A 27698-nucleotide genomic window follows, 5' to 3' on the forward strand; every position below is an offset into this window, starting at 1 on the left:
TCCCCAATATAGCATCTGGATTTAAATATTTATTTATGCCACCATTAGGACAAAGACCCATTCCCAACAAGTGGACATCTGTAGCTATGTACTGTTTAGCCGCGGACACTACAGGCCATTTCATTCATTTATATGAGGTTAAGTTCAATGGATAAAGGATTCCATAATATAGACAGCAGTGAAAGGGTTACAATGTCCTTTTCTCAAATGATAGGGGCAGGGTTTAAGCGCCCGAGGAAGCCTATTGGGTGAAACGCTTAGTGCATCACGCCCAACCAGGAAGTAAACATTAACCGGAAGTATTGTGGGAAAGCCGTATCTATTGCAAGAACACCAGGCTATCGGCAGCCGGAGGCTTGGTTCTTCCTTCTCGAGCATCACTTCACTTGTTTTAATGTAAGACGTGACTTGTGTTGCTAGGAATAACATTTGTTAACCCTTTCGCTTTCACCATAGAATCACAGCTGATACTGTCGCCAACAGTGTTTGAACTCTCTTGTGGGGGATCCCCGTCCCGAAATAGATCAGCAGCTTGTCTGCTGTCCGAGAAGCGAGTGACATATCAGGGGTGGGCGCCTGTAGTTCCATACTTTAACATTGTTGCACTATATATATGTTTACATGTGTATATCATCGTGCGCATCTGGAATCAAGCTATGATTTAAGTATAATTTTCTGTTTTATTATTTCACCTTTAATAAACACAGAGGTATACATAGTATCACACGTGAGACACTCTGTATTGAATTTTACTTTACAGAAATGCACTTGTTTGGGAACGATCCACTTGTTTCATACACAGAACTAAATATTATGTGGAAATCCTACAATAGCATTAACTTACATTTTAATTTATGGATAATATAATATATTAATTGACATATTAATGTCAGCCAGCTACAGAGTTTAAAATCAAATTTTTTCAAAGTTAGTAATAGTGCCATTGTATTGATGAAGTGTTTGAAACGGCATGTGGAATATAGCAACATTGCGATCTTGGAAACATGTGAATAAATATACATATCTTTACATGGCTCAGTTGACATATATGTTACCAGTAATACAAAGTACAGTCCATGTTGCCAATGTTCAACTTTTATATCAAGACAGCACAAAAGTGCTCGAAAGAAGGCATGAGAAAGGATTAAATCCATGAAGAGAGCAGATGGCAAGAAGGAGAGAAGAGGGGGGGGGCACGGAGGTGGAAGAAAAGAAGTCCAAGAGGAAGCTAAGGGCTTTAGTGTATACAAAGGCATGCATAGTGACTGAAGTATGAAGCCGTGAGGTGCAGGGCAGAAAGTTAGGGTATAAAATTCATCCCACTGGGAACTTGGGGTATTTTGACACTATTTTAACACTTTCCATGCACTAATTCTACCACCAGTGTTTGTCCTCAAGAAGAATATGATTTTATGTGATGTACCTGGCAAGGGATTAAAGGCCTAAAGTTCCCATGTCAACAACCATGAATAAATAAGAAATAACTGCTAGCTGCACGACTGAACAGAACTGACATTAGCATGGTGGTGTTCCTTACAGAGTATATCAACAAGATAAACAAGCGGTGGTTGCTACAAGAAACAAAGTATTGTGTGCAGCGCCATTGAGTGACATCACAAGCTAGGTAATGACAGAGGAGTCCGTTGAGGATCCAGCTGCCATCCATTAGTAAAAAAAAAACAAAAAAAAACCCTTTCCTTACGGGATTCTAAAATCGTTAGAGCGGTAGACTGGAATAAAGTTGGTTCATAGCGGGTAGTGTCAAAAGCAAATCAACATGCGGTTTGTTTACATCATGGCAGCTAAACTCTGGCATTACCTATCGAGCTCCTGACTACTTCTGTTCAGTTTTGCTTTTGAATTTTATTTTAGAGAATTCATGTTAAGAAATAAAATAAGGATGAAGAAACGGCAGGGAAAAAAGTTGTTAATGAACTAAACCTAAGTCAGTAATGCTTGATTGTGCTGTTCCAGTTTACATACATAATATCACACTTATCACCAAGTGTTCCCTTAGACGTTGTGAAGAAAACTACTATTACTTCACTTGGCTAGCATTAATACAAAACCATATTTTTTTTTATTCATTTGTATGCTTTTTTTAATCTGATCTGTATTGGGGGGGGAATTTGTGAACTTTTGCTATCTTTTTTCAAGCATATATTTGTTAACCGTGCAAAATTGTATATTGTTTGTTTTTTTCCCCCAGTAGGGTTTGTTATAACCATATGCATATTCATAAATTATCATTCAGCATGAAAAAAAATTACAACTTTTTTTCAGTTTCTTGAGGCATCCCTTTGCAAAGAAACGTGTAAACATAGAAATGAGGGGATTTCTGACATTATAGTAAGATGTTGTATGGGTTTTGTAGTTTATGTACATGTTACAGCTAATTTAGCTATTTTTTTTGTCTCATCTCCAGATATCTGTGGGATCTGTGGTCAGAAAAGAAAGTTTGTTTCTTCCTGTTTGTATGGATGTTCTTCTGACTAATCTGTCTGATTGGGGTCCAGAAGATTCCCACCAACAATGGCAGAGGACCATGACATTTTAAAACCAGACAACGTACCACAGGAATCTTCACTTCCACAAGACACCAACAAGACATACCGGAGTCTAGAGCACTCACGGTCTCTTCTAAATGGCCTGGTGGGCCTCCGGGAAGGAGGAATCTTGTTTGATGTTGTTCTCAAGTTGGAGGACAAGTCAGTGGAAGCTCATCGCATCCTCCTCGCGGCATCATGTGATTATTTCAGGTATATTTCAAAGAATCCCACATTTAGTTTGTAATTAGGATTAAAACTGAAACTATTTCAGTGGCAGTTCATGAATAGCAAATTGCTAGACCTACTTGTCAGATGCAGAAATTCAGTGTATGCATTCTTTCCAAATATCGAAGGCCAGCAGTCGGTAAAGTTACATATATGCAGCTGCATGTTGGGTACGGTCATATAGTGTGCAACCACATTTGTGTTTCACAGTAAAAAAAAAATTATTGATGCTGACCAACTTTTTCACTTTTGGTTTAGCTCCTTTCCCCTCTAAAGCCTGTTTATTCTATTCCGTTCACTTAAATAATTTTTATTTATTAATACATGTTGCAGTGCATTTTGCATGAACTCCATTTCATTTTTCTGCATGCAAATGAGTGCAGGCATTCTTTACATATTCTTTACATGGCAGTGGGATGCATACCATAGTTTGCTTCTTACATAGGTTCAGTAGAAATCCCATCTTTGTCAATGGGAGCAGCGGCAGCCGAGCACATGTATGCTCTTTGAAGACAGATGTTTTGCTAACATACATGTTATTGGCTGCTGTTTGGTAACTTCAGTGGGAGTGCTACTGAGCGTTTGTAGGAAGTGTACCTACATTCGCTTCCTGCTTTCTAGAGAGGCAGCCAAGGGAGGAACAAAATGAGACAGATGCTTCAATTTGCATGCTTGTAAAATGAGGCGCAGTCAAAGTGGACTTCAGTATGCATCTAAAATGATAATAGAGCCAGTGTGCGTTTAACTGTGTCATAATTTTACAACTAAATAAATAACCATACAGAATAAAACACAGTAACATATCTTGTAATTCCAGGATAGTACAGGGAATAAATGTATTGGACATATTATGGAGAAAAAAAAACCCAGAAACATAATATGGCATAACTAATATGTATATAAAATGAAGGTAAAATATCCAGCTCCCAGGTGGCCGCTCATATTTTACAGAGCAGTTAATTGCTCTATATAACCTGCCTTCACCAAATAGGTGTCACAGTCCTTGGTATTTTCTGGTCATCGTGGTGTCACACCATGAGGAAGCTCCAAAAATGTTGGGGCGAAAGGCGCTGTGCGAAAGGGGACAGCAGACTGGTGGTTATTTCACTAACCCCGGACATTCACGGGACAGCTCTTATACTGGTAGCTGTTTTACGGAGGACTGGACTACGGTAATCATTGACATTTGTTATGATGTAGGCGCTATTTTTATTTGTCAAAATGTTATACTATTTACCTATGCTGCTGCTTTTTCTACTTTGCTGCATGTATCCTGGGGAGTTAATGGATGACCAGAAAATACCAAGGATTCTGACACCTGTTTTTTTGGTGAAGGCACGTTATATAGAGCAGTGGACTGCTCTGTAAAAAGTGAGTGGCCACTTCGGAGCTGGATATTTTACACCATATTATGTTTCGGTTTGCTTTTATTTATTCTCTTACATATGCTTAGTAAATTTATTCACTGCACTTGGACTTAAGAGATAAGTTACTGTGTTTTTGTGTTTTATTCTTTGTGGTTACAGGTCACCTTTCTATTTATATTATTTTTTTGGCTTGTATCTAGTATTGAGACACTAGAGAGTGTGGTGCTGCTATTTTGTCATTTCACTGGACACACTGTACTCTATATTACGGTAACTGTATTCTAACTAAATGTTTAAAAGGCATCTGTTTCTACTCTGCATCTTTGTTACTTTTATTTTGAGTCTTTTTGAATAAATAATTTTTTTTTTTAAATGGAGATGTGTACCTTGTTTGTTTTACAGGGGGATGTTTGCAGGAGGGCTGAGAGAGATGGAACAGCGGGAGGTACAAATCCATGGTATCTCATACAATGCCATGTGCAAAATACTGGATTTCATATACACATCTGAGCTTGAACTTAATGTTCATAATGTGCAGGACATCCTTGCTGCTGCATGTCAGCTACAGGTGAGGAATTGAGGAATTCTTCGCTAATTAGCTTTTAAATGAAAGGGTCGACCTGGTGGCAGATCTAGCTGTACATACTTAGAAACAACCTTTGAAAAATCCCATTAACCCCTTAGTTGACCATGGAAAAACATTCTGCTAACGACAAGTAATACGTGTGGCACGTCATTAGGTTAAACAAGTTTAACCTAATCTTCTCCCAAATAGTGTTGCTGTAATGCAGCAACACTGAAAACTGCAGCAGGGACCATGTCTGATCACTCCTCAGAGTGTCAAAGTGCGCCTTTATGGAGCTGGCCGTCTGCTGTAAAAGTCTAAAGCGCCCCAGGGTGCACTGTGACCATTCTGGAGAGCATGCCAAATCCTGGCATGAAAAGATTGAGAAAACTGGCATTTGAAACATTCATGTGTCTAGTTTTCAAAAATGGATGATAGGGTTAATTGAATTGTCGGGATTTAAAGATGTAAAATAGGACATGGGCACAGATGTCAAAGTTCACATAAACAATGTGCACCTCCCGAATGAGGCCTTTTAGCCCCCAAACAACCCAACAAACCTATGCATGGGGTGGTATCACTGTACTCAGGAGATGTTGCTGAATACATACATACGTGTTTTTTGTTGGCTGTGGCATATACCACGGGCTGTAAATTCATACCTGAATTGTAATGTGTGTGGGAACAAAAACACAATAAAAACTTTTTACCACAAACTTTGACAAAGGCTGGTGGCAAAATTAGTATATGGAAAGGGTTAAAATACCAGCATTTGAAACTTCTTGGGGGATCTAGTTTTTAAAAATATATGAAAGGGCCTTTTACCTCCTGAACAACCCGACAAACCCATGCATGGGTGGTATCACTGTACTCGGGTGTACAAGTCTTTTTTTATAGTAAATTAGATGACTTGATTTGTGTGAATCAACACTACTTTGTGTCATTCACAATAAGGGGATTCACCAGAGCAGCACTTTGCAGGAGAATTGTAGTTTCATCTAACAGAATTCCATACTTGCCAATTTTTGCTCCTGGTGTCTCAGGACAGAAAGGACGGAGCCTCTATGTGGCACTGTGTGACTCTGCCAACCTTAGGCCCCACCCCCTCAGTCTTGAGATACCTGTACTTAGTGTCTGGAGTAGAGCCCGGCGCACAGGGCCGGCCCAAGGCAAAATTTTAAAATGCCGCCCCCCCCCCTTATCTACCCGTTATCTACCCCCCCCCCCTCTACTTGCCTTTCAGCAGTCCTGTGGCGAGTCTCCCTGTTCGGTCTTGGTGCCGGCTTGTAATGCTGAGCGCCGGAAATCTTCCGGCACTCAGCATTACAAGCCGGCACAGAGAACGAACAGGGAGACTCGCCGCAGAGGAAAGAGAGAGGGGCGCCAAGCGGGTACTGACAGCTTGGTAAGTGAAAACCACTCGGCTCTCTCTTCTTGCTTTAAAAAAAAAAAAGGGCTTGGGGCGGCAAAGTGCCGCCCCTTCAAAAGTGCCGCCTGGAGCGGTTGCCGCTCCCGCTGATTTCTTTGTCCAATCCCGCCTGCTCCTGCAAAGCGTGTGTTCCACTCCCGCAACATGTGTGGTCAATCCTGCCCGCTCCCGCCACAAATGTGGCCAGTCACGCCCACCTCCTTACCTGAACTGCAGATTTCCCAGGCAGTCCCAGGAGGCTGCCTTCGAGTTGCTCCCTTGCTTTATTCTGCATTACAAAGGGCCAATTCCAGTGACTATCTGCTCCAAGAATAGATTGGACAGCCCTGTATAAAGCAATTTTAAATGTTTTGTAGATTTAGTTTTGCATTATACAGGTCCAACAATGTTCTTATTGAATCTCCTCCTGTGTATAGCTCTCTTTTGAGATGTTGGTATGGTCTATGTATTGTTCTATTTTTTGGTAATAAGAGTTTTCTCCCAGAACTGCTGATATAGGCGATAATGTCATTTATCTGGATTAATTTAAAAAACAAATTGCCGTTAAGCAATTATAAAAAATACATTATAAAAAATGTCCTTTATTTATAGATATCCAGATGATTTTCTTTATCATTTTTGTGCACATGACTTCCACCTTCCTGATTCATTGTTCATTGTGTTTTATTGGTGCCATCTATAGAACAGGAAAGAAAGGTCACAACAAGAATACCAAATACTGCAAAAATGTGGTATTTCACAATGGACGCAATTATTATGAACTCTTATATCGTTAGATGCAATCTTTTCTAACTTTAGAACCACTGATTTGGGGTAACCTTGTTATTTTAAATGTTCTTCTTGCAGATCTCTGAAGTAATCCAGTTCTGCTGTGACTTTCTGTTATCATGGGTGGATGAAGAAAATATCTTGGAGTTGTACAAACTGGCTGACGTCTTCCATCTCAGCCAACTAAGTGATCACTTGGATAGTTTTGTGCATAAAAATTTTATCACGTTTTCTCGTACACAAATGTACCGGCAGCTGCCTTTGGAGAAGGTGTATTCTCTACTAAACAGCAACCAGCTGGAGGTGCGATCTCAAGCCAAATTGTGTCATCCATAACCGGAAATTGATCGGGATATGTTGAAAGGTTAAAAGAAGGCCTGTCACCTAGAAGCAACATCACTTTAATTCAATAGCCAAGCTAGAAAAAAAAATATTAGGCTTCATAATACAACACAGTTTGGACAACTGCCAAGAACCTTCATGAATTGGCATGAACCACCTTCTCATAAAAGTATATCACCATTATGGTATATACCGTATTGGCTCGAATATAGGCCGCACTTTTTCCCCCCACTTTAAGTCTTTAAAGTGGAGGTGCGGCCTATATTCGGGGTCTAGCGCCCGACGCCCGGGACATGCAGCGGGGTTAGGATACAGATCCCCCGCAGCGGTGCAGGGGACCTGCATCCTACTATCCTACTCCCCGATACGCTCAGACAGCCTCCCCTGCCAGCACTTCCCACGATGCGTTTTACCTCTGCCCCCCCCCCGGACTTACCGGAGCAGACTCCCGGGTGTCTTGCGGGGGACATCTACGCAATACAACTTCCGGTGCCGACACTGGATGTGCTGGCACCGGAAGTTGTATACGCGTATTGCGTAGATGTCCCCCGCCGGCCCCGCAAGACACCCGGGAGTCTGCTCCGGTAAGTCCGGGGGGGGGCGCAGAGGAGGACAGTGGTAGCATATCTCGGGGAGGGAGGACAGTGGCAGCATATCTCGGGGAGGGAGGACAGTGGCAGCATATCTCGGGGAGGGAGGACAGTGGCAGCATATCTCGGGGAGGGAGGACAGTGGCAGCGTATCTCGGGGAGGGAGGACAGTGGCAGCGTATCTCGGGGAGGGAGGACAGTGGCAGCGTATCTCGGGGAGGGAGGACAGTGGCAGCGTATCTCGGGGAGGGAGGACAGTGGCAGCGTATCTCGGGGAGGGAGGACAGTGGCAGCGTATCTCGGGGAGGGAGGACAGTGGTAGCATATCTCGGCGGGGGGGGGACAGAGTGGCAGCATGTTTTTTGGTGCTTTTTTAAAGAAAAAAACTTTTTCTTTAAAAAAGCACCAAACTTTTAGGGTGCGGCCTATATACGGGGACGGCCTATATCCGAGCCGATACGGTACATTTAAAAGCCCTTCATCCTATCCCATAATAGAATTTACATACAAGTGCCAAGCCCTTTAGTTTATGTGCTTATGCCTTAGCATGTCTCGTCCTTTTAAATAAACCTCCCTCTAGTACTCCCCTTATGCATTTAACAATTTCTTTGTTTCCTATTCTAACACTTCCTCAGATGATTCATATTTAGGTCCTTCAGTATTTCCTGCCAGCTTATATCCTGTAAACCATGTAAATGTTTGTGTTAAGTAAAATAATTTATAAAGTATGTCTTGATAAATTATTCTATTCTACTCCTTTAGGTGGGATCTGAAAATGAAGTTTATGAGGGAGCATTGCTTTATCACTATACTCCAGAGCAGGTGGAAACTGACCAGGTGAGCCTCTCCGAATCTCCAAAACTACTAGAGACTGTACGTTTCCCTCTAATGGAGCTCTCGGTACTGCAGAGGCTGCATGACAAGCTGGGGCCATGTCCTCTCAAACAGACAGTGTCCAGCGCCTTGGAATATCACAGGAATGAGAGCATGCAGCCGGTGCTCCAGAGTCCCCATACGCAACTTCGCTCTGACTTTGATTGCGTTGTGGGCTTTGGAGGGATGTATTCTGCCCCCTATACAGTGCTTACTGACCAAGCTAAATACCTGAATTCTCTGCTTGGAGAGTGGAGGCCACTGACGGCACCCCAAGCGCCTCGAATGTCCAATCAGGGCATCGCTGTGCTCGATAACTTTGTCTACCTGATTGGGGGAGATAACAACACGAGGGGCTACCGGGCGGAGGCAAGATGCTGGAGGTGAGAGGATTTTAAACGTAGCCAAGCAATAGGCAATGAAGACATATTGGTGTGAGAAGGAAAAATGTCCTGATATGGCAAGAACCCAGGTTATGTATCGGTTTCCTTAACATAGCATATTCCTATTATTCTAAATCAGTGGTTATCATAGAATTATTATTATATCATTGTTGCAGCCAAAGGCATCTTGTCCATACATGCATGGTAAACACAGTCTCATTCATACATTTCATATAAATACACTTTCTCACACACACACACGTACATTGCACAGTCCCTGAGCGCAACCTGTGATGGAATAGTCTTGTTCTATTCCAGGACAGCCTCACGTTGCGTCTCTGAGCAGAGATTGGTGCTTGGAAACAAAGGAGGGAAAAAAACCTAAAAGTCCATTAGGAACAATTGTCTAATCCCAGGTATCTTGCAGGAATCCGACATAGTCGCATTTGCCAAAGAATTTTAAAAAGGAATAATAAAACAATTGTATATAAATATTTAATTCAAACATGCATGATGTGTTCTTGTGGACAACAACTGTCATGAACCTTGTCATAAGTGTCATGGGCAATCCATACGTATGATAAATATACTCAGGGGATGCCACATTTATTATTTAGTTTGGCATTTAAAAATAACGGTGAAAATTTACTTATTTTTCCCCATTGTGTCAGCCCAAAAAATATAGGCTTTCCCTGGGAAAGTTGGAAGTTGTTTGTGATGTTTTCACCAAAATATAATTTTAGTAAAACTATGAAGATCGGCCTTGCCTCGTCTCCCAGGTCGAAAAATGTGTCCGGCAAGGGTTAAGGGGTATCTGCACTCCTCAAATATATCCTTGCTAGGGGATGTTAAGAAGTAATGTCAAGAAAAATATGAGCAACCGGATACAGTTTCGATATGGATTTGTGTAAAAGTGTGCAATCCGTTTGCGTATTCATAGAAATATTCTATACGTGTAAATATTATAAAAACGATGAAGGTTGTTAAAAGAACGTCCTTTACTTGACGCTGATTGTCCCCTTTGCCGTGACATAAATAAAGTATGTTCAGTGTCCTTGCTTCCACTTAGGGGTGTATTCACTAAACCAGGAGTTAACAGGAAAGGTGAACATTTTCACTGTGCTTTAAAGGGTCAACTCTGGTGAACATCTCATGATTTCTCACCTTGCTGATATAACTATGCATTATGCAGGGCCAGCTCAGACCTTCCTGCAGGAAGAAACTGGGGTCGATCCTTCATAATGTATAACAGGGTTATATATTTGAAATGTTCCGATTTGATGAATACACCATTAAGTGACAGTGTCTCGAGTTAGGAAAATCATTCCTTACAAATCCGTATGGCTCTGACGTGCAAATTATAAATATCAATTCTGTTTTAAAGATTTGATCCCAGGCACAATCGTTGGTTCCAGATCCAGCCTATGCAGCAGCCCCATGCTGATCTGTCTGTCTGCCTTTTGGGGGGTTTTATATATGCAGTGGCAGGCAGGGATTACCATGATGAGCTGAAAGAAGTGGAGCGATATGATCCGTGTACCAACTCTTGGGAGTATGTGGCACCTCTCCAGAAACAGGCAAGGATGTCTTCCATCACATACGAAAAAAATAATCTCAGAAACTATCACTCCAAAACAATAACAAATCACATCTTTGTATAGTCATTTGACAGGCTAAATTGGTTTATTCACTTAAGAGGGAGTTTGTATGAGAGTTGCATTTTCATCTTGTTGACTACACTTTGCATTATGAAGGGCCAACAGTAGTAAGCTTCTGCTCCGAGAACAGCTTGGACAGCCCTATATAAAGCATATTTAAGTCAATGACATTCCCTGAACGGGCCCTCGCTGATTGAACTGTCCACTATATGAGCCCAGGCATTGTTGTAGAGAATTTTGCAATGCATGGCCCTTTATGATGCATACAGAATTCATGGATCGGAAAACCACAACTCTACTGCAAATGCTCCTGCTTTAGTAAATAAACCCCAAAATATCGATTGCTGGAAATTCATCTGGCTTTATAAACAAACCGCAAAATAAAATGTTTCAGGTGCTGCAGGTTTATTTCAGAACAGCAACTAACAATGTATTGCATGATATAGAGAATAGGTACTACTGTGTTAATTGTGTAGCAGTGTTGCTTTTGAAAAGTGATATTAATGTCTTAATGTAATTTGCAGAAAATGTGATGATATATCCAATTATTGACAAATATAACCCATGCATCTCATCCTTATTTTAAAAATAGATATTTAAAAAAAACACTACTGGAATCACACCATACTAAACCTACTGGGCATCTGTCTCATGAAGCCATCACTCGTTTCTATTTCTTTTATTTGAACAGTGCTATACATTCACTCTTGTTCTACGTGTCTGAGTACAGGTGCACGCGCATGCCGGTGCAGCTTTGGATGGAAAGATGTACATTTCTTGTGGCAGAAGAGGGAGCACCTACTTAAAGGACACCTGTTGCTATGACCCAGACAGTAATCTTTGGACCTACGTGGCATATGGCCCAGTGCGAAGAGCGTGGCACGGAATGGTGGCGGTTCTGGAAAAACTGTACGTGATTGGAGGAAGCAATGATGATGAGGGTTTCCGCCAGGATGTTTTTGAGGTAAAAATGATATTGTGAGATTTTTTATTTAGTCTTAGTATAGTGCAGATACATCCCATAGAGTGGAAAACAAAAAGTATATGAATGGGCAATATGGTATTGAACAGCGGATAAAATAATCCATAGGTTGCACCCGTTTAACAATTGTTTACCTTGGAATATGCATATCTTCCTAGGTGTTTGCTCATCGTGTATTAGTAGGTATCTCTATCTTCCACTTTATTTAAAAATATGTGTAACTTTGTTAGACCGCCTGTATCCAGGATTAGGAAACTTAAGTTGTTTTTGGGCAACAAGTACACTTTGATTTTTCACCTTAACCAGTATTGCCCACTTATGTATCAACAATTCTGCAGCATTGTAATGACTAATATTGCTAATATAGCTAAAATGCTTTACATAGATGTAGTAATGGTAGGAACATTGCAGATATTTGTCCTTGTAATGTCATTCCTATTCTATATACTAAATGCTATAAACCTGAATTGGGTAAGCAAGCATAGCATCATCTACTTGATCTGTTCCTCTCTCTTACTGCTTGTTCCACCTATCCTTAAGGTGGTTTGCTACAGTCCGAAGACAGACCAGTGGTCCCATGTGAGTCCGCTTCCGGCAGGGCATGGCGAGCCAGGTATTGCTGTTCTAGCCAATAAAATCTATGTCTTGGGAGGCAGATCACACAATAGAGGCTCGCGAATGGACTACGTACATGTGTATGAAGTAGAAAGGGACTTCTGGGAGGAGGGACCGCACCTGGAGGATGATATTTCAGGCATGGCAGCCTGTGTCATCACCCTGCCCAGATCTGTGCTTATAGATACAGATGCGTGGACTCAAGAGATGTACATCCATTATTTGGACAGAGTACATCATCCAACTGACAATGCTTCTGAAGTTATGAGTGTATCAGACTGGGAAGACTTGGATAATTCAAGTGAGGACTGATACACATCCACTCAACAGTATATGAGCATATGAAACATGCTGTCCTCCACGTTTTCCTGGTTTCTTTCCTGTTTGGAGCACCTCGTTGGTTTGCATGTTGACCTGGAGGAAGGCCTTCAGACAGGGCATGGGTTTAAATCATGTATACATAACACCCAATTCAAGAAATAAATGGAAAATGTTGAATGTTCAACACTTTGCCCAAACCTGGCTGTCTCTTAACATTTACTGCCTACATTTCATTTTAAGACTTAGGGAATAAACAAATGGACACGCGCTATGAGGAATGATTATTCTAACAACTGGTAAATTCAAGTGATGTTTTAGTATTCTGCCAAATTCCGTGTAATTTATAATGTAACTGTTGCATTTGCCTTTACAAGCACAAGTATGTTGGTATGTTTGGATCACATTCTAAATACATTTTTCACGGTTTCTTTTATGAACAGATATCTTAATTAAATAAAATTATATACTGTATATATAAATATACAGAAGTTGTATTCGAATCTGCTTGCACAATATGAATACACAGGCCTTTTGCGCTTTGCTTCTCTGTCTCATTCAGCGTGTACAGTTGAGAAAATTAATCATGTGGATTAAGGAGTCAATCTAATTTTTATATTCTACCTGAACAAAGGCAGGGTCCAGTTGGCTCTCAGTATGTGGGTTTAATGAATAGAATGATGTACCAGATCATAAGAGGAGCTTAAAAGCACACAAGTCTGCTGGGAAGAACAAAATGTATAGAGACATACAACCCTACAAACATGGAAACAGTCAGTGGTTTATTGACTAGACTCCCCCGAAGTTGCATGCCTTTGCAGGACAACCCTCCCAAAACAATTTGTATATTCACTAATATAGTAACTGCCGACGAGTATTCACACGCACATGCATGAAATAAAATTTCGCAAATTGAAGGGAAGCTAATTTAAATTTAATGACTAATTACATTTGAAAAATCCAAAAAAATATTACCAAAAAACATGCCTGTTGAATTTAAAGGGAAAGGCTACTGTATTTGGAAGGAGGAACAACGTGAAAAATTAAAGGGACTGTTTTTGTTATTATGTTTTATTTATACAGCGCCAACAGTTTACGCAACGCTTAATACAATACATATATTCAAGGGGTATGACAAGACAAGAATTGACAGATTAAGATAAACCGATACATTAGGTGAAGAGAGCCCTGCTTGCAAGTTTACAATCTTGAGGGAATGGTGTGACAAACATAAGGCACAGAGAAAGGGTGAGAGCTAGTGTGGGGCTCTGCAGCTAATTATTAATACATGCATTAAAGTACATATGACAGCTGGATGTCCCTTTAACATCCATAACTAAATACTGTATTAGATTATACCTAGTCTTGTCCAATGTCTTCCTTTCAGTAATGTAAACTTGTATAGGGTGGATTTGATATATGTGACTAATATTAACGTAAGAGACCACCATGTCAAATCTGAGGAAAAAATGTTTGAAAAAAAAGCATGTTGCAAGTTCTAATATTTGCCCTATAATGGGAAAAATAGATGAAAATCCTGGCGATGTTTGGTAATTTCCAAATCAGGAAAATGTTATATATTTTGGCTATTTTTTCGTATCGGCTATAGCTGTGTGCTGATTATATCCGCATAAAACTGTCTATTATTCCTACAAAGTAATGTCTTGCATTTATGAATATGGCGTCAAAAGAAATCCCTACGTGAGCTGATAAAAAAAAACAAACAAAAAAAAACATCAATATATAGTTTATTTGGGTGATTTAAGTGAGTAAGAGGGCCATTGCTCCGGTCCTGTAGTGTAAAAAAAAGCCCTGGCCCTTAAGGGGTTAAACTTTACATAATTTAAATTTATTTTATAGTTTAGTTTTGCATTTTAGGCTGAAAGTGTTACATTTGTCAGTGTAGGTATATCCATGACCGAAATAGAATTAGACTAAATATACAACACTAGGTGGAAGCACACTTTACAATGCAAGCCTTAAATTATTCAGACGCTACCTTTCAATTCAAAAAGCTGCATAATTACTCCCTGCTGCTCCCCCTCACTATTGTGTTAATCAAATTAATACACTCATTGATAAGTGGATTGGATTGCGCGGCAGTAATTTCATTACCATTAGTACTACATATATATAATATTTATGAGGTAACTTGACGAAGATGTACTTTCTGCATGCTTATTGTAATAACGCCATTGGCCGCGTCTTGGTCATTTGTCACTAGGAATATCTTTAGTAGTACGTAGTCACGACGCCCCGAACGCTCAACAATTAGTTCGGTAACCAAAATTAGCTCGGTCGAAGCGAACTCATTGCCAGACTAAATATAAGGAATGATGTAACTCGTATCACACCCCAATGTGGCGGGGTGTAACTGGAACAGCGAATAAAAGCAAAGGAAGGGTATGACAAAACGGCTGCTCTCATTGGCTACGTCATATGATTCTTGAGGGAATGAGCGTGATGATCTGCACGGAAAGAAGTGACTGAAGGCTAAGCCAATGAGGACGCGGCGGGTCCGGCTCTGATTGGAAAATGGAAATATAGGCGCCTAGCGTAATCGAAGAAAGAAAAGTGGGCGGGGAAGGAAGGTAAGATGATCACGCGCTTGATAATCATTGGTCGTTGATGTTCTCTGACGTACTTCCGCTTGGCTGAATGTGAAAGCCCGCTGTCCGGACGCCATTTTTATTGTCTTTTAAGTCTTGCTAAGCGAAGTAGGGAGGAGATTCCGGTGTGGGATACATCGCGCGGGCCTGACAGGACCTGCAGCTTCCGGCTTGAACATGCGTCCCAGAGCTGACGAGGAGCCCGTCTGCTTTTGAGGAGTCCCTCATTCCACCTAGCCGCTTTATTTATTTTTTTCTAGGCAGTAACGTCCAAGATGTCGTCCGCTCGCTTTGATTCTTCTGACCGCTCAAGCTGGTACTTCGGACCTGTGTCACGGCATGAGGCTCAGTCGCGACTGCAGGGCCAACGTCACGGTGTGTTTCTGGTGCGTGACTCTTCTACCTGTCCCGGCGATCACGTGTTGTCTGTGTCCGAGAACTCGAGGGTCTCCCACTACATCATCAACTCTCTGCCCGGCCGCAGGTACAAGATCGGTGACCAGGAATTTGATAACCTCCCGGCCCTTCTGGACTTTTACAAGATCCACTATTTAGACACCACTACCCTCATCGAGCCCGCACCCAGGTGAGAGAGAACGGTACCGGGGGGGGCGTTTTAGATCGGTTCTACTATAAGTCACATCACCCTCAGCCTATAGCGAAACAGCAGCAGGATGTCCATTTTTATGTTGTAAAGGATTTGGGGAAGGTGTTTTATTGCCCGTTATACCGCCGTTGTTCGGCGTTCTGGAATACACCTTAACCCCTTGGCTGCTAAGCCATTTCACACCCTGGTGCTAAGCTAGTTTTCGGCATTTTGGTGCATCTCACGTTTAAACGCGTTTCAAGTACATTTCTTGGGAATAAACTATACAAACCATATATTGTTTTTTTCAGCACACCCAGCAGATTCCAAATATACCATTTTTATATGTGTATGTCTCATTAGATTTGCAAAATACAACCAAAAATGGGAAAAAAGTGTAATTTTTCACTTCCAACTCAATAAAAACTAGTTTGTAATGTTATTTTTCTAAACTCTAATATCAAAACCTGTGTTGCTAAATATTTGTAGTAGGTAACCGGTCTAAAATAAACAGACATTGAGAACAGTAGACTGTGTTTTTCTAATATTTTATTGCTAAAAGTTAAATTTATTAGACTATTTCAAAATTCATCTTTAAATTTAATGCATGGCTGCGTCAATTAAACAGCTCTAGCTGCCTGGGATGTTAAAATATGCCAACAAAACTATATATTTTTAGAAACTACACCCCCAGCCGCAGCAAATGAGGTCTTATTTGTATTTGTATCACAAATCTGACTTGCACAACAAATAAGTGAATATCACACAAATAAAAATAAAAAATAAATAAAATTAAAAGCGACAAGTTCATTTATGTATTCCGCACTCCAGGTTTGTCCTAGAAACACATGCAGCCCCTCATCTGATGCGCCAAGGGGTGTCGTTTCTGAAAATATATACTTTATGTACCATAATTTAACTTCCCAGCTGTCTGGAGCTGTCTAAATGCAGCCATCACCCCTAAATGTTTTAAGACAATTTTTTAACAAGATTCTCCAATCTGCCATATCTGAAGTTAAGGTGGTCTAGACATCTGGGAAGTTAAATTAGGGTACATAAAGTACACATTTCAAGAAACTACACCCCTTGGAGCTTCAAATGAGGGGTTACATGTATTTCTAGGACAAAAGTTAAGTTCACAGATAATGATGGAATATGTCGCTTTGGCTAGAAAATATGTTTTTTCTAACCATAGCGACATGTTCATTTGTGTCTTGCGCACTCCAGGTTTGTCCTAGAAACACACGCAGCCCCTCATTTGATGCGCCGAGGGGTGTAGTTTTTGAAAATATGTACTTTTTGTGCCATAATTTAACTTCTTACGTGAGCAGTAATGCCACGTCAAGGCTTCAACCCTAAATACTGACCATTCACACGCTTTTCATATCTCCATTCACTCGCAGAAGCACACACCATACTTTCCATACATTCACTCGCAGAAGCACACACACCATTCTTTCCCCTTACAATCCCAAAGAGATGATCGTAAAGGGAGAAAAACATCACTTTTACAGCAAAAATAAGTTTTGCAGTAAAAATGCAAGGGGCTCCAGGGATGACATGGTTAACTTACGTACTACAGGCTATACGGCTGATTTTTGCAGTTCATCTGGATTTCAAAAATTGCCTTCCTCTACCATTGGCTAAATTTAACTCCATGATCAAAGGGATCATGGGGTTAAAATTTTGTATCGGCCATTTTTAAAAAGGGAATGTAACTTTTTATAGCTGTATGATCACTGTGGTAACATTGGCTACCACAGTGATCATTTAGCTAGAATACTTAAACTTTTTTTTTTTTTTAAAGTTAAACCAGTTTATGTTTAGATAATTTAATTTGGGGGTCTCTAGGCAACTTTGATCTTTATTTATCTGCCTTTAGAGACCCCCAAATCATTTTTTTTACCTTTTTTGTACATTTTTATTTTTTTAACATAATATTTTTTATTCTTTTTTTACAAGCATTATACCGTTGGAAAGGTGAGGCGATTACCTTTCCAACGGTATATGTTGGGGGTCTGTAGCTGTTCAGATGCCTGAGATACAGGCATCTAAGCAGCATGCCCCCATACCGTGAAAACTGACAATTGTCAGTTTTCAATAAAGTTGCGCGGTGACGTCATCGCGTCATTACGCGCGACGTCACCGGCCGGATCGGGTGGTCCCAGCGATGCCCTTCAAAATGAGGGGCAGATCGCCGGGGTAGGTGGTGATGGGGGTCCACAGACCCCCATCAAGGTAGGAGAGTGCTAGCGACGGCATGGTGCCGTCGTTAGCACCTGACTGGGACTGCTAGCGACGGCACCATGCCGTCGTTAGCAGTCAAGGGGTTAACGTGCGCCGTCTACTTGGCTGCAGTTGCCCCCCTTCCACCGATGTACGTTATCTACCGCAGGGGTAGTCGGTGTGTTACTAATGACCTCTGTCTATTGAGGCGATCGCGTCTCTGTCCGTGTATCCGCTGTCACAAAGTACATCCCAATTGTTTTGACTTGATAGGAATTTTATATGTAATCACCACACCTCTCATTCATAGAAGGGAAGTACGTGCCGAGGCTGTGCAGATCCTTCCTCAGTATACCGGTGTCTGTCAGTTCTGGGTTTTTATGTCCCCTTTGGCTGAATGTAACCATCAATTGTTGGCACTGTATAAATAAATGTAATTAGTTTTCAAGAATACAATATGTGTGCTCCCAAATAACCCCATGTACATAGTGCAGCATTGATGAGCCGTTCATATTGGCTTTTTGTATAGATCCCATCTGTACCCCTCCCGAAAGCTTATGAATCTTTTGACCCAATAAAAGGTGGACTTCAGCTACACTCTACAGTTTGTGTCGGGCTAATTCAGCTGTATTCCTTTTTCTTATGCTTTTGTCACCCTAAACATACTGGAGTGTCTGTGCAGATCTCCCATCTTCCGTATTTTGCCGTTAGAAAGTAGGTCAGCGTGGTGAAGAATGTCAGGAGTTCTGCCAGCCCACGGCAGCTAAGAAGTTTCTAGTCCGGTCTGTAGGCAACTAATCAAAAAAGCCATTCAAATACTGGACTCTGTGACCCGTCTCTCAATGAAATGCTTTGGTCAGCATGAAAATACTCAACTTTGCTCCGTAAAACAAAACAAGTTGCTGATGAGGAGAATGCCTTTCGTGCCCTCGCGGTATCTGACACTGCGCTGTGTCGATAGTGCTGATTATCCACTACAGATGATCGTGCTGTAATCAGGCTCACGCATCTGCTAATACAAATCAATGCTCCGATCGCTCGTAGTGCAGCCGCTTGCTTATGGCGAAAGTGACATTGCAGTCTTCAGTCCTTTACATGTCCCCCTTAAGGAAATCATAAATGGGAGGCAAGCTTGACTATTATAGATGTTGCAGTTGTGGGTCCTTTGCTGTCTTAACGTTAAGAAGCACTGCATTGCATCACAGTTTGAAGGCAAGATTATAAAACGTGCTCCGCTTTTAGCAATGCTAGGTAGAGCAGATGGCATCGGTATGAAGTCTTTCGACTTGGCTGATCAGAGTAGGATAATCTGTTTAGCATATCCTATAGTGATTATCTTGAATTATTATAATTGGATTACTGTGATTTTTGGCTGATCTCTCTTGTGAGCTTTAAATCCTGTTTCAAGTGCAAGTCATTTTCATCTATTGCAGTGTCCCTGCGTGCGTTCTGTATCTCCATGTTTTTTATGATTCTATAAATGAACGTTTTATTAAGTGAATAAATGCTATATTGTACTGATGTTTAGTGCCCTTTGAGCTCACTAATGTTCTTTGTAATTAGGTATCCAAGTCCGCCTGTGTGCACCAGCTCAGTACCTAACGTACCAGCTTCTGAGGAGAACTTGGAATATGTGCGGACTCTGTATGACTTCCCTGGCAACGATGCCGAGGATCTGCCTTTTAAGAAGGGGGAAATTTTAATCATTGTAGAAAAGCCAGAGGAACAATGGTGGAGTGCCCGCAATAAAGACGGTCGTGTCGGAATGATTCCCGTTCCTTATGTGGAGAAGCTGTCCCGTCTTTCTATCCACGGGAAGATGGGAAATAGGAATTCCAACAGCTATGGCATCCCAGAGCCAGCGCATGCTTATGCCCAGCCTCAGACCCCAAGTCCGCTCCCTGCTTCCTCCACGCCACCTGGGGCTGTGATCACCCCGTTACCATCGACCCAGAATGGACCTGTCTACGCTAAAGCGATTCAGAAAAGAGTACCGTGTGCTTACGACAAGACGGCTCTGGCATTAGAGGTAGGTCTGCTTACACGTGCGCATGCTCTGTGGAATTCTGCACCCCACGTCTTCCAGTCAAGCTGTGTTTATGTTGATGTTCCAGTGTGTTATAGCTGTTTTAATGACTTACTATATCACACCTTAGAACTTCTATTGTGATTTTACTACTGAATTATGGAAAAGAAATGTAAGATGCCTTGGCAGGTTCAATGAAATAATAGTGCTTTTTGAGGTTTGTGTATAAAGAACAATTCTGGCACGTCCAATGGAACGTTGCTGCTAATGGCTGTTGCCACAATTGCTTGTTTTACGTAATGTATTTGTCTGAACTGTGAGAACAATTTGACTTCTGCCTGGCAATGCCTTTGTATCAGAAGAGGTGAACGCCATGTATGCCCTGTAGCTTTAATGTGACCGACACTGAGTAGGGGCTAAAGAAGCAGAGCTAATCAAGATGCCCCCCCCTTTCCCATGTCAGCAATGGGCCCAGGTAACTTAATGAATGGGTAAAATGTCAGTCTAGTCTCTTTGTTTTAAGCAGTCCTGGGCTGTTGCATTTTACCATGTATTCAACATAATGAACTACTGTGTTAAATAATGGGCTATGTCTTCTCCACCTCAGCAACAGTTCATAGGAATTGGTCCACTTAACATTCTAATAATATATAATTGTTTTAATGTATGTTATATATCTTAAATGAAAGCATTGTATGTTACAAAGCTGCTGTATAGTAAGCCCTATGGTATGTGTGTGTGTGTGTGTGTGTATATATATATATATATATCTATATCTATATGTGTGTGTGTGTATATATATATATATATATATTTATTATGAATGTATGTGTATATAGTGCTTATGTGTACTTGGCAGTTTAAGTGAGGGACAGTAGCCTACTGGTATTTTGCAGAGGGTACGGTATGTATCAATCGGTGAGGTCCCTGCCCCATAGCGCTAACAATCAGTACAGTGTGTTATATTTGGTTAAAACACCTCTGGAATGCACCGTTTCAAAGAGGTATTTCATCTGTGGACTGGATTAGTATTATCCGATGCTCTTGTGAGACTATCTCAATCCAGCACTGTGTCAAAATAGAGACCCCGGTTTGGGGCTACAAAGTATACATAGTGGTGATAGGGTGTCTAACATTGGGATTTGGCTCATAAGTCATCTACAATCAGCACATCTATTTTCATTTCCATACCTGTGCTTTTTCGATTGTGTGTGTGTGAGAAATATAGGTCTCTACAGCTTATTTTAACAAATTTTGCAATTAGTAAAACAATCAGAAGCGTCTCCTGGGTTTCTTATTCTAATTAGGTTAGTTCTTGGCAGAAAAAAATGAAAATGCTTAAGTAGGTTGAATTGTTCTAAATGAGATCATAAAATCTCTGAGAATGTAGCACAAAACTGTCAGACCCCGTATAAACCCCAGTAACGAGTGTTGTAAAGCGTTGTGTGAGACGTTACGTAGCCGATACGGCCATGTCTTTCCGTAGGTCTATCCTCTCTAGTAAGAATAGCGGTCTTTCCCCAGCTTCTGTTGATGTTCAGGGCTGAGGGTGACAACTGGTTGTTGGTAGTAACAGCAGGTAATGGGGACGCTTCTGGACTAATCCGGAGAACAGAAGTATTTCTTTTGTGAACTATAAGTTTGCGATGCTTTTGGTCCCCCCCCCCTATTTAAGTTCTCTGTTGCCAAGGGTTTTTGTGTTTTTTCTTGTAATGGTCAGTTCTCTGATCACTTAGATGCGCTGAGCTAGATGGGGTAGGTGTTTTAACACTATGGCAGTTAGGTCATTTATTGCTGTTTGACAAATCATTACATTTCAGTTAAAGACTAATGTAAGAATTGGTATGTGCGGCTGACGTGTGTGTCTAGCAGTAGCTTCCCATTTTTCTCCCCCATGTTGGAGCAGAGATTCTAGATAAGTTGATTGCGCTACCAGCAGAGTTCTCTGGACGTATTGCGCAGACAGTTCCCTTTTAAGCAGTTTCGCTTAGTGTGCGTGGGGGGTATTCTGCCAAAGTGCATGTCTGTTGATGTTTAGGAACTCTACTTTGGGCTCGCCCTCTCCATGTCTTAATGTTTTCTAACCTCAAAAGGTACCCATCTCGCTGCACTTCAGCGGCACTTTTGAGAGATGTAGTGGAGGTTCTGCTGGTGACAGTATGAAGAAAATCAGTTTATCCACCAGACTCCACATAAATTGTATGGGGGGGGGGGGCTCAACCTCTCATTGCCTTGTCTTCTCTTTGGTCAAATGCAGAGTTTGATAAGTCTGTCTCTTGCGTAGCTTAACTGCCCCTTTCTCAACCGTTGGCATAACTAAAATAACTTGGCTGGTGCCCCTCTACAGAAGATGTACTACTGACTAGTCTGTTCTACTATATATATGGTAAAACTGGCCACTCGCTTAGCTGCACAATTAAAAGAAAATCATTAAGTGACCTCCTTGGCTGCCCAGTTGGGTTTCTTGCCTGTAGCCGGTACTTTACTGAGACAGAGCAATCTCTCTGCATGAGAACTTTCTTCTATGTTCGTGTGTAAATGTGGATGTGTCTCTGTTCGCTCTCCTGACGTTTTCATGGCTTGGTCTTCTGTGGCGTGCGTTACCACTTTTATCGGGCAACCGGGTTGGGAATGAGTCAGTGCATGGCTGGGTTTATCAGCAAATACATTCTAACAGGAGGAAGTGACACATGGCAGCGTTATGTTAAACTGAGTCAGCGGAACGCTGAGTCTACAGGTGGGACAAGGCTAAGAGTTTGTGGAATTTGAGTCAGGTCTTCTTCCCCCAGGCTGAAGATTCCAGCAGGGACTAGTTGTTAACGCGTCACATGGAGGTTTATGATGGGTGAGGTTCTCCCCACGTGGCTTACTATAGCAACTTTTTTTTTTTTTTTTTTTTTTTTAGCTTGGCTGAGGTAAAAGCCTGCTGCAACCTGTCTTTACCTGACTTTACCAGGGCTCTTTGCCCCTTGAGCAGGAATCCATACTGTGGAAGTCCAGCTGTTTCAATGCAGTTTGTTTGCTGCTTCCGAATAACTTTTTCTAAATTTATCATAGGATTCTTTACTTTATGGAATTTTCTTGACTTGTAGAAGCTTCATAGGTGTCTCATGCTTTTTTCTTTTTTTACTTGCAGGTGGGAGACCTGGTGAAAGTGACTCGGATGAACATAAATGGCCAGTGGGAAGGTGAGGTGAATGGTCGGAAAGGGCTTTTTCCATTCACACATGTCAAAATAATCGACCCTCAGAATCCAGATGAGAACGAGTGACCGGTTTCTTCTCCCTTCAGCGTTCTGCCACATCTCTCCCTCAGCCTTGTTCCAGATCGTCTGAAATTTCCTGGCATACCCCTCACCTCATTTTTTCCAGCCGCATTGTTAATTGACACATCTGAAAATAACACGTTGCAAAGTTCACCTACTGACGCATGTAACATAGCTGTGTTTGTCCATAACGCAAAGCTGCTGCTTATCATGTGCTCAACGCCCTGAACAAGCTTATGGAGTCTGGCAGCATTGCCGGTCTGGATTGACTGCTTGGGCAAAAATCCTACTCACTGTTACTTGGAGAATAATGTGTTCACATTCAGATGCCTGTGGTTTTTCTTGAGCAAATTTAAATCAGTCTTGTCTGATTACTTTCTGTCTGGGGAAAGCTCCATCTCGTACAGGAGATAACCCAGCAGCAGCTCCGGACAAAAATCGCTACAATGCAAGGATATTTCTTGTCGGGTAAATTTTGTGGCCTCTTTGAACTGTCAAGATCCACCAGGTCGTTGAAGTCATTTGAAATGAGGCCTTTATTTAAAAAGAAAACCATTGCTCTGCTAGACATGAATTATCAGATGCCTAATTACCCTTTCATGTGCACAGAATGCTGTGTCTCTGGGTAAGAACTTTGCCTGCCTGACCTTCTGGACAGATCTTAACGCATGTGTATCATGCACCATTGTGATTCACCCTCTGTGCCATTATTTGAAGAGTTTAGCAGATAGACCTCATTGGGACTCCTTATTTAGTGAATGTGCCATTTTTTTTATTTTTAGGAAAACGATTGTTTTAAAAATGACAACTTTGTTCAGAAATGAGTTTCTCTGCAGCTTCGCTCTCCCTAGGATGTTGCTTTTATTTTAAGGAATTGGAAAAGCCTCTAATAGGCCAGTATTCTTACTTCTTTCTGGCCCTAGAGGTTAGCTGTTCAAGGGATCTACAGCTTCTACTGCAAACAATTCCCACCAGGGTCGTTCCTCGCCTGCTGCCATCTTGTTTTTCTAAAACTGAGCGGCTATGTTCTGCTGCTACAAAAGAGCACAAAAGGCAGAATCTGGTCATCACAGCCTCTGGTTCAGAGGTAACGTGCTCAGTTTCACTAGTCGACCTCCTTTTTGTGGGGGGGTTAACACAAAACATTGTTCTTTTAAAACTTACATTTGTGCTGTTGTCTTATAGCTGATCGGTTTTTCTGTTGCTTTATATCTGCAGATTTGCCCATTTTCTCCAAAATAGCTCCCCTCAAGGATTTGCTGCTTACGCCTATCCACCTAGCAGTTTTGGCTATGTCCTGTTAGAATTTCACAATCTACAATTGTTTACGAGTGAGGCAGATATTTAAAGGGAATCTGTCATTTGGGGCACCTTGTTAAGGCAAGATGATGTCTCATTTTATTTTTGTAAAGGGATGAAAAAGCATCTGTGCCATTTTGTTTGCTTGTAAATTGTAATTTTATATGTATTTACTGTTAAAAATAGTGTGGTTCCTCTTCCCTAACGTAATGACATGCCATGACTGTACATTTTCACCATTGAGTCCACAGGTAGCATCTTTTTCACCATTTCCTGCTGGGCTTGTTAACTTTTTTTTCTCCCCTGTGTGGCATCCCAATTCAGCAGTGTGCCCTACAAAAGGGATCTGCATCTCACCTGGTTATATAGAATACACAAGCAATTTTAGGTGTAAGCTTTTAACTTTTTTTATTTCATAAATCATAGACTTGAGTTTGTTTTATTTTCGCTCTGTAAAATTAACAGTATTAAATGACTTATATTCTTAGTATATGTTGTGTGGTTATTTTGTGTACATTTTTCAAGGTCCAATGATGGATAAGAAGAGATATACTTGTGCTACTTTTGGAGAAGATACATTCAACAATAGCATTTAGGTTTCAGGTTTAAATGGCAAAACTAAATATCCAAAACAATTACATTAATTGAAAGATAATTTAGTTAAAGGCGGATATTTTACCACGGGGAACATGAGCTAAAGCTCGCTCTTTCATTCTCGCTCGCTCTTTCAGATTGTAATATACCAAAGGTGAGCCATAACTGTACAAGAGGGGAGGCATACCTCTGTCAAGTTTACCAAATTCTGCAATTCTTACTATTCACTTAATAACCATGTGTAATAAGTGTGTGTGAGATAGATATATGTGGGGGGGGTATATATATCATACAGGCAACGCCCCGCTAATGTTCTAGTATCAGATGGGAAAAAAAAAGTTTTCAAAATAAATTTACTATATTTTAATGAATGTCTTGTGGGACACACTTCATAAACATTGTCATAAAGAGTAAGATCAGTGTGGTGTTCGGACAGTGATAGTTGCCCAAAATAATACAACAATGGTCTGCAGACAAAGGTTTGTTGAAATAAGATGTAATAGGTCTTTTGTCAATGCTAACCTACCTTATTGTATGAAGCGCAGTAGTTTATGCCCAGGAAGATTTCCCCTTTCAAGCTATCAAATACTGTATTTATACCATGGGAGAGTTGCTTAGCTTCCTGTTGACTGTCTGCTTCTGTAAGGGTGTCTAATTTATTTAACTTTTAAACAAAATGATTTCAAAATTTAGGAAGTCCTTTTTAAAGGGTAAAATTGTTAGTTACTCCAGGCGTGCTTTGTAAGGGTGGGATAGAAATTCTGGATGGAAAGTGTTTTTTAGATAACGCGTTCTGTGTACATCCAAATATCTCTGCTTCTATAAGGTGATGGTGACATTCTTCTTTTAATAGGGGGGAATCCTTACAAATTCTGGGCTAAAAGCAGGAAAATACTCATATTGAAATCAGTTGGAGTGCTTACTTACTGCACATGTCCATAAAGGGGGTCTTATTAGACACCCAGCCCATGCTGAGCCTCTGCTGGAACCGAGAGCAAGGGGGAGGAAAAGGGGCAAATGTATGTGGGGTGATTCTGCCGCGTCTCTCCGTGCATTTGCAAGGGCTACCTCATGATGATTTAGAGGACCGCTTGGTCATCATTTATTGAAGTGCGTCCAAATACAAAAAGGGTTTTTATCGGAAATGTTTCTAAAGCCCCGGCCTGAAGTTTCCCGTCTTCAAGTACATTTTAAACGCTATAGAGTGAAATGGCCGCAAAGTTAACAGCAAAGTCTTGACGCAACCTAATATAAGATGCTGTGTGGGAGATTCCAATGTATTAATGGCTTAGCGGTGGTCAACAACTGAACAAAAGTGGGCATTTGTTTCTATGTCCCAGTCTGTATAGACACATTGGTGATTAAAATGTTCTTTTTTCTGCCAGTCTTATTAAATTTAAATTCATGATATATGTAGCACAGACACTTTAGGCCTTTGTTAAAGTTGCATAAGATTAGTGTCATGTTAATGTCTCTTTAAATAGCCAGGTAGCTGCCACCTTTTGTAGTTAACAAACATGATTTAATCTGCGTATCTATCATATACCGTTAAAGGAGTAAGAATTGATAACATGGGGTTGAATTTTTTTATTTATTTATAAAAATGTCCCTAATAGCCCCACCAAACAATGTGTATGGGAAAAAATAAATCTTAAGCAACTACAGCAGCACCACCCACCCTTTATGTGGTCTATTTTTGCCTTTTATAGGATTACTGATATTCACCAGCAGCCGGGCATATTGAGTGAATGTCTTTCCTCACTCCTGATCTTCTATGCCTTGACTGCAATGCAGTACGAAATCATTTCATATTACATATGCTCTATTTGCAAACCTGGTTTGAATATCTGTAATTGCTACATTTCATGTCATTGTTGCTTAGTAAATTGAGATAGAGCTCAGACTTGTGTCATTAAATATAAGAAAGAAATATATATTTGCTGTTATGTCTTTACATAGCTGGTGCTAATTGTTATACATATCTCAAAATAGCATTACCCTATTTCTGCCCCTTTCATATGTGATCATACCCCTCCCTTCCATCCTATTTGTACTGGTACATGCTGATCATAAGGGAAAGAAACATTGCGGTTCTTTGAGAGAGGACTCCCGCCAATATTTTATTACTAGTATCACAATAAAATCCATTTCTAAAAATATCGTGCTATCTTTATTTTGAGAATAGTTCTAGTGGTTGCATTAATAGTGATTTTCAGACTGCTGCATATTAGTCACTTGTATGTGTTTGTATAATAGATTGGGCTAAGATAACAAACTGATAATAATAAAAGTCTGGGAAGGAGCAGACGTCATTAGCATCGCCATAAAGAATCTGCACAGTGTGGTGCTCGAGCAGGAAAAGGCACCCAAAATATCACATGACCAACAACAATGGCAGCTTCTGGGTCTACAAATAAAGTAGGTTTATT

The 27698-nt window shown here is 40.9% G+C and overlaps 2 protein-coding genes across 3 annotated transcripts; both read left to right on the top strand.

Moving 5' to 3' along the window:
• The first annotated feature begins 294 nt into the window (after nucleotides 1-294).
• KLHL22 (kelch like family member 22) lies at nucleotides 295-12936 on the top strand. Of its 2 annotated transcripts, XM_053470535.1 has the most exons (8): nucleotides 295-396; nucleotides 2426-2759; nucleotides 4544-4709; nucleotides 6982-7206; nucleotides 8598-9091; nucleotides 10476-10668; nucleotides 11480-11713; nucleotides 12272-12936. In XM_053470535.1, exons 2-8 carry the CDS (start codon nucleotides 2533-2535, stop codon nucleotides 12656-12658), a joined length of 1926 nt encoding a protein of 641 aa, XP_053326510.1. In that variant the 5' UTR covers nucleotides 295-396; nucleotides 2426-2532; the 3' UTR covers nucleotides 12659-12936. The 2 variants fall into 2 exon arrangements, with proteins under 2 accessions (XP_053326510.1, XP_053326520.1); XM_053470545.1 differs by lacking the exons at nucleotides 295-396; nucleotides 2426-2759 and adding an exon at nucleotides 4018-4145.
• A 2403-nt stretch (nucleotides 12937-15339) lies between these two features.
• On the top strand, nucleotides 15340-24259 carry CRKL (CRK like proto-oncogene, adaptor protein). Its single transcript, XM_053470570.1, has 3 exons — nucleotides 15340-15859; nucleotides 19649-20114; nucleotides 23248-24259. Exons 1-3 carry the CDS (start codon nucleotides 15549-15551, stop codon nucleotides 23380-23382), a joined length of 912 nt encoding a protein of 303 aa, XP_053326545.1. The 5' UTR covers nucleotides 15340-15548; the 3' UTR covers nucleotides 23383-24259.
• Nucleotides 24260-27698: the final 3439 nt, after the last annotated feature.

This window comes from Spea bombifrons, chromosome 1 (assembly GCF_027358695.1).
Source record: "Spea bombifrons isolate aSpeBom1 chromosome 1, aSpeBom1.2.pri, whole genome shotgun sequence".
Taxonomy (NCBI): Eukaryota; Metazoa; Chordata; class Amphibia; order Anura; family Pelobatidae; genus Spea; species Spea bombifrons.

Bases quoted from the DNA above. Each gene is read 5' to 3' on its own strand.
- KLHL22 (XM_053470535.1), top strand. From the start codon at position 2,533: ATGGCAGAGGACCATGACATTTTAAAACCAGACAACGTACCACAGGAA. The intron at 2,760-4,543 runs GTATATTTCAAA...TTTGTTTTACAG, and splicing joins GCATCATGTGATTATTTCAG to GGGGATGTTTGCAGGAGGGC. The intron at 11,714-12,271 runs GTAAAAATGATA...CCTATCCTTAAG, and splicing joins TCCGCCAGGATGTTTTTGAG to GTGGTTTGCTACAGTCCGAA.
- CRKL (XM_053470570.1), top strand. From the start codon at position 15,549: ATGTCGTCCGCTCGCTTTGATTCTTCTGACCGCTCAAGCTGGTACTTC. The intron at 15,860-19,648 runs GTGAGAGAGAAC...CTTTGTAATTAG, and splicing joins CTCATCGAGCCCGCACCCAG to GTATCCAAGTCCGCCTGTGT. The intron at 20,115-23,247 runs GTAGGTCTGCTT...TTTTACTTGCAG, and splicing joins AGACGGCTCTGGCATTAGAG to GTGGGAGACCTGGTGAAAGT.